This window comes from Chinchilla lanigera, unplaced genomic scaffold, assembly GCF_000276665.1.
Source record: "Chinchilla lanigera isolate Chin_1 unplaced genomic scaffold, ChiLan1.0 scaffold00019, whole genome shotgun sequence".
Taxonomy (NCBI): Eukaryota; Metazoa; Chordata; class Mammalia; order Rodentia; family Chinchillidae; genus Chinchilla; species Chinchilla lanigera.
In genome coordinates, this window is record NW_004955420.1 from 24,172,311 (window position 1) to 24,179,342 (window position 7,032).

Genomic DNA, 7,032 nt, shown 5'->3' on the forward strand with positions numbered 1-7,032 from the left:
CTTTAAATTTTTTTTTTTTTTTTTTTTTTGCAACAGGGTCTCACTAAGTGATTAAGTTGCCCAGGCTGGGCTCAAACTTAGGGCCCTCCTGCCTCAGCTTCCCAGAGTGCTGAAATTATAAGACATGTGCCACCGTGCCTGGCTAAAACATAGACCTATTAATCTCTTTAAAACAACTGACGTCCTCCCAGGAAAATGCACATATAGTTTATATCTATTTTTTCCCAGCGGGTCTGTGAACCCTGTAGAGTCTACTCAACATACCTCTGAGGATGTGCGGTCTCAGGTGGACAGCCCCAGTGCTCGGATGTCACGTACTGTGCAAGCTCGGTGTGTGCCCCTCCAGCCCTCCCCCTCCCAGTTCTACATTCATTTTAATGGGGAGCTCGGCACAGCTAAAAGGGCTCAAGTTATAGAGGTGGAATTTGAGTTTCAGGCTCTAGCAACAAGTAAGCAATAAAGAAATTTGGAGCCAAGAATAAGTTATTACTTTTTTTGTTATGGGCTATGTTCATTTTTTTTTTTTTTTTTTCAGAATTTTAAAACACAGAAACACAGTTGTGGCCCAGAACCCATATACCCCAAAATCTCCATATTGAGAATTTAATAGCTAGAATCCCGTTACAGCTGTTATCTAAAGTATCTTCCCAAAGCCTCATTGAATTGAAGATTTAGATGCTGATGGGTTTCTGGAAAGTGACTGGATCCCGAGGACTTTGATTTCATCAGTGGACTAATGTAAAGTATGAGATCATAATTTGATGGTATTATCGTGAGGAGATAGATACAGAAAGTGAGGCCATAGACACAGGAAGTGAGGCCTAACTGAAGGGTGGACCATGGGAGCTCGATGGTAGGGACTGTGTCTGGTCTCTCTCCACTTCCTGGCTGCCAGGTGAGCAGCTTTCTCTACCACAGGCTTCCACCGTGGTGTTTCTGCCTCACTGCCAACCAGAAACAATGGAGCCAGCCCACCATTGACTGAATCCTCTGTAACTATGAACCAAAATAAACCTTTCCTCCTCTAAGCTGATTTTGTCAGGCATTTCATCACAGCAACAAAAAGCTGACTAATGCAAACCCTGACTAAACAAATTTCTCAGCTCAGATCAAAAACATAAAAATAGTTAACAAACTACTCTTTTGCAGGAAGAAAATTCGTATTACATCAGTGAAATAGGAGCCTATTTGACTGTCTCAAATCCAGGTTAGTACTGCAAGAACAGCTTTCTGATCCATGGTGACTCTGTCTTTCTGGTTAGCTTATTTTGGGTACCACTGAGTCTGCTAACTTTTGATGCTTTTAAAAAACAAAATGAAAAAGTTGCCTACACTACAACCTAGGAGGATTGACTCCCTGTGTGCACTTCAGGTAATCCAGGTGCTAGAACACATTATCAGCAATGGTAAGCGTAGTGACTTTTTAACAGGTGTGCTGTTGACCGTGCAATTTATTCTGTGCTCTTGAAATCATGCATTCCTTCTGCAAGAACAAAATCAGGTGCCACACTCAGTCTGTGTTAGGCATGGGGAGTCCATCAGGTAGTCCCTGTCCTGGTGGAACTTACATTCTGGAAGGAGAGAGGACCACGCCCAGACGCGCTAACTTACATTGAGCTGTTCAGTGGTGTAGTGTCCCACGAGCAAACCACGCAGGACAGACAGAACACCAAGCTGCTTCCGGTCAGCCTCGGGGAAGACTTTAGGGGGTGCAGGTGCCCTGAAGAGGTGAGGTTCAAGCAGGGGGGTCATCATTTGGGGACACTCTTGCCGGACAGCAGGAACTGTAGAGGCACACACCCCCGCAGAGTCAGCCTGTCAAAGTGCCTGGTGACCAGGAGGTGCCACTGTGTCCGCAGGAGTGAGCCCACGGCAGACGAGGATCCGGGGACGGTCGGGCCGAGCACACGGGGCCTGTGGGCAAGGCAGCTAAGGACTTTGGATTTATTTTTAAGTGTGAATGGATGCCACAGTAAGGTCTGGGGTAGGGAAGGGATAAATGAGATTTACATTTATCAAGCCTCACTTCAGTTGCCGTATGGGGAATTATCCATACTGGGGCAAGTTGGAAAAAACCCTGCAATGTTCAGTCTGGGGAGATGATGCTTTCGAAGCAATCCAGTGAGTCTCTGGGACGCCTCGGATGTTTCCCCAAAAAGTTGAGTCTTCGATAACAGACCTTTACGAACCCTCCTCTGGACCAGGTACTGGCCTAGGGGTTGCCATGTTTGTTCTCTTCCCTGCAAAGTTCTACCATTTGATTGGCTTAAACACTGTTTTATTAATTAAGTATCTTGCCAGGCATGGTGGCGTGCAACTGTAATCCTAGCACTCAGGAGGCTGAGGCAGGAAGATCATCCCAAGTTCGAGGCCATCCTGGGCTATATAGTGAGATCAAGGCCAGCCTGAAGTACATAATGAGACCCTGGTTTGTTTTTTTTTTAATTAAGTATCATACATGAAAGAAATTTGCCAAGAAATGAAAACATGCAATAATGTCTACTTAAAATACTCTCTATATTATATGAACATTGTTCAAGAGAATTTTGTCAATGATTTACTGACAACTCATTTTCGAATACTTGAACTCACTTAGACCAGTCTCTCCACACGGCCGGGGAAGAAGTACTGTGAGCGCCGACGCCGCTTAGCTAATGTTATCACTAGGCACGGAGTAGATTTTAACAGGGCAGTAATCTCCCAGGAGCCACAGGGAGGAAAAGTCGGACCAAAACGGAAGACCCGGGGGTGGAAAAACAATTCCAGATCTCAGTGATCAGGCTCCGTGCTGGCGGCCGCAGCTGCGGCAGGCGCAGTAGGGATCTTCACGTCGATGGCGGCGGCGCTAGCGGCCGCGATCCGTGGTAACCACAGCGCTGACCACCGTGACGTTCGTAGGGATCTCGGTGGCGGTGCAGCAGGGCGCACAGAGCATCGAGGGCACCGTCCAGCTGGTTGACTTGTCATGTGACAGTTTCTCGGCGGAGGTGCCCCGGGGCTGAGGCAGGTGGGTCCTCTGGCCAATGAGCTTCCTCCCATTCAAGAAGCCAAATTATAGTCAGAAGAGTCCTTGGCAAATGTGAAATGAGAGCCGATGAAGGTCATTCCCTGATGAAAATATCACCCTGTCTCCCTTGAAGTATCACCTCCTTTAAAGGGTGGGTGTGTCATAAGACGGCTCTCATTTTTTTTCCGGTAGTGGGAATCAAACTCAGGACCTTGTGTTTGCCAAGCAGGTGCTTGTGCCGCTGAGCTATAGCCCCAGCCCAAGACAGGGTTGTTCTTGAGCCGCAGAAGAACACACTCCACCGGGTGTTTTTGCCCGAGCAGAAGGAGGCAGGTTCCCAGAAGCCCACGCTTGAAGGAAAACCACTGAGTGGCCCATGGGCAGCCCGGCAGCCCCTGGAACTCTGCGGATTCTTGTGTGCGTCTCACTTCTTCTCCTCAGAGAAAGTTTTCCAGGGGCTGAAGAGCGGGATGGTGATGTTCCAGACGGTGCTCGGGCATTCCTTCCAGTGCGTGAGTGAGCAGAGCGCGGCCCTGTCGTCCCAGCTGCAGCTGAAGACCACGAACGTCCAGCTGCAAGCCTTTGACTTTGAAGACGACCGCTTTGGAAACGGTAAGTTACGGGCTTCCCGAGTCACGAGCAGTTCTCAGGGGCCCAGGGGTAGCTCCAAGCTGTGTTCTGTCCGAAGCCGTGGAGGGCCAGGCATCTCAGGAGCTTCCTAGAATGGTGTTTCCACCCAGCCCTAAGGGCTGAGCTGTCCTGGCCATTTCCCGCCGCCTCCAAGCCAGCACCTCACCCACGCACACCGCGGCTCTCCCCAGCAAGGTGCGTCCCCGGTGTGACTGAGACACACTCCCTTCCACTCCCTCAAACACAGACACCTCCGCCCGGCCAGCCGGGCAGCGCCCCCGTGGCCTTGCCTGTACCTGCTGCTCAGCTCTCAGGGCGGCCCAGGTATGGTGGGAGAGTCCTTCAAAGGTCCTCAGCATCAGTGACTCGGGATTTCAAAACAGCTTTCTCCCACCTGCAGAGGGAAAAGCAGAGGCGGTAATTCAAGAAAGAAAACAATTCTGTTGGATTCCCTCTTCCCAGTTATAGCCAACCCCCCGCCCCAAGTGTTTCCTCTGAGTCAGTTTTCATTTCCGTCTAATTTCCTTCCGCTCTGGGTCTGAACCTGCACCACCAGAGCTTGCCCAGGACTCGGAAGTCCTGGGGTGAGGGCCAGGGGCAGGCCCGGGTGGTCTTGTGGAAAAAGTCCTTTTCTCCTGTCCAGAAGGCAGTGCTACCAGGATTTCTCCCTGTCAGGAGGCTCATGAATTTGGATTCTCAAAACATCCCTCTTGAAAGAGCTCAAAAACTATTGCGGGTGCTTCTCAGTCACCCAAAATGGATCTAAGCTCGTTTAGCTGCCTGTTACATTTCTCTAGCACAAACCTGGTTTTACTTTGAGTTCTGCTGTAAAATTAAAGATGTGCCCGTTAGAAAACTTCTCCTGATGCAGTGGGAACCCTTCAGCCAACAAGACCATGCTGCTTGCCGTAGAGCCCTGATTTTTATAGGGTTTGTCTGTATCTTACAGTTTTTGAGACAGAATTTCACCAAGTCACTGAATTGCCCAGGCTGGGCTTGGGATCTTCCTGCATCAGCCTCCCAGAGTGTTGGGGTTACAGGCACACGTCACCACGCCCAGTTTAATCAAGTGATAAAAGAAGGCACTTAGAGCCTTTGTGAAGCAGGAATTGAGCAGGGCTTGGGAATAAAACCTTTCAGCAGCTTTCTGGCTGCAACCAGCGATGTTCACAGGCAGACATGGAAAAGGTTTACTTGTTTTTGTTTCGTGATGCTGAGGGTTGAACTCAGGGCCTTCACACTGAACTACACTCCCAGTCCTTATAATTTTATTTTTTTAATTGTGAGACGGGATCTCACTAAGTTGCTAAATTGCCCAGGCTGTGCTCAAGCTTGTGGTCCTCCTGCCTCAGCCTCCCAGAATACTGAAATTACAGGCATGTACCATCCTACCTGATGGAAAAGCTCTTTTCTTAATATTATTTTCCTAAAAATCATGGTTCATTGGAGTCACCAAGCAAGAGACTTCACTGACCCTTCTCTCCTCCCTCTCCTGCACCAAATGCTCACAGAACCCTACTGATTCTACGGCCTGCTGCTCTCCTGTTCCCTGTCTCTGCCGCAGCTCAATTCCAAATCCCGTATCCACAATTCAGATTTGCTAACGATGCAAAGGGATGGCATGTTACACCCCTCCCTAAGTAGGATTTGTCCCTGGAGGTAAGAGACAATGATAAAAGAGGAGCAAGCTACCTTATCATCCAGGGTTGAAAAGACATATAAACAGAGCTGGGTGTGGCAGCACACCCCTGTCATTCCAGCACTTGGGAAGCTGAGGCAGGAGGATCACTAAGAGTTTGAGGCCAGCCTGGGCTACATAGTGAATTCAAAGCCAGCCTAAACTATATAGCAAGACCCTGTCTCAAAAAAAAAAAGAAAGAAAGAAAGAAAGAAAGAAAGAAAGAAAGAAAGAAAGAAAGAACAAAAGCAAGCAAGCAAAGGGCTGATTAACACAGTGGGGGTGAGGGGTGGGGCAGAGAACTCTGGGTGATGGGCGACATTGAAATGGGCTGGAAGAACGCAGAGAAGAATCCAGCAAGTGTAAAGAGAATAACCATCCCCAGCCAAACCCTCCCGCCTCTGCCTCTGCCTCTGCCTCTGCCTCTGCCATACCTCCTCCTACACCCTGGAGCTGCCAGAGGTTTTCTTTCCCTGTCCTATTTTTTTCTTTCTTTTTTGAGACAGGGTCTCACTATGTAGCCCAGACTGGCCTTGAACTCAAGGTGATCCTCCTGCCTCAGCCTCCCAAGTGCTGGGGTAACGGGTGTGTGCCGCCATGCCCGGGTCCCTGTCCTTTTCTTTTACCGTTTGCTTTTGTCTTCTCTGCCATCCAAGGAGCCCCAGGCGGCCCCAGCAGCCCCTTTAAAAAGCCCAGCGGGAACTATTGGGCCCTCTCCAGAGGGCAGCGTCCCGGCTTTGGGGTCCGGACAGCGCTGGACCCGCCCCCGGCGCCTCGCGGTTGGCTCTGCCTCCCTCCCCCTGAACATCCTGGAGATCTGGAGCTGAAGCTCCTGGCGTTTCCGGCCTTGAGTCTCCAGCTGCCGCCGCCCTCCCCCGTCTCTGCAGCCATGCGGAGGGCCCCAGTCGCTGCCTCGGTCTCCCCCTCCGCGGCGCCCGTGGTCCCCCGTGACACCTGTTCCTCTGGCCTCTGTTACAGCCACCGAGTGCTTCAGTGACAGGAACAGGAGAGACGTCCCCGTGGCCGTGGGCCTGAGTATCGCGGGGCTGCTGGTCATTTTGCTAATGGCCTGCCTGGTGGCCAGAGAGAGGCCGGGCCGAGGATACGAACGCATGTAGCGCCGGCTGCTTCCGCATGGCAAGGCCGGGGCGTGGGAACCGGAGGACGGAGGAACTGGGCTCTCTTGGTGCCTGCGCTGGGGAGGGGACCTAGCTTTCCATTAAGGGCCCTGAAGGCTAGTGAGAGGGCAGCCCCAGGGGGAAAGGGGCTGCTTCAAGAATTAGGGGCCACACCGGGTGTGGTGACATGCCTGCCCTTCTAGCAATCAGGAGGCTGAGGCAAGAGGATCTCTTTGAGTTCAAGGCCTGCCTGGGCTACAAAGTGAGTTCAAGGCCAGCCTGAACTACACACAGTGAGGCCCTGTCTCAAAACCAAAAAAAGAATCAGGGGGACAGACAGAGAAAGGGGTGCCTGTGTGAAGGCAAAAATCTCACAGAGGGAACATAGGAACAAACTTTTCAAACCGTGCTGTGGTGAGGTCTGTGTTGCCCAGGCTGGCCTCAAGTGCCTGGGCACAAGTGACCCTCCTGCTTCAGCCTCTTGAGTAGCTAGGACTATAGTTATGTGCCAATATACCTGGCTTCGTATACATTCCTAAGGTTTCAATAGTCAGATTTTAAAAACCAGTATTTTAGGAAAACAAATTCATTTCTTTTTT

The 7,032-nt window shown here is 50.6% G+C and overlaps 1 protein-coding gene across 3 annotated transcripts in view; it reads left to right on the plus strand.

Moving 5' to 3' along the window:
• Lamp3 (lysosomal-associated membrane protein 3) overlaps positions 1–7,032 on the plus strand; it is a 29,574-nt gene that overhangs the window by 16,518 nt on the left and 6,024 nt on the right. Inside the window, exons 4-6 of one of the 3 annotated variants that reach the window (XM_005383371.2) lie at positions 1,150–1,207; positions 3,449–3,619; positions 4,038–4,888. In XM_005383371.2, the coding sequence (XP_005383428.1) occupies positions 1,150–1,207; positions 3,449–3,619; positions 4,038–4,105 (297 nt within the window). In that variant the 3' untranslated portion in view covers positions 4,106–4,888. Of the gene's footprint in view, positions 1–1,149; positions 1,208–3,448; positions 3,620–4,037; positions 4,889–6,293; positions 6,656–7,032 lie in introns of those variants that run through there. The other 2 variants (XM_005383369.2, XM_005383370.2) reach the window with 2 other exon arrangements.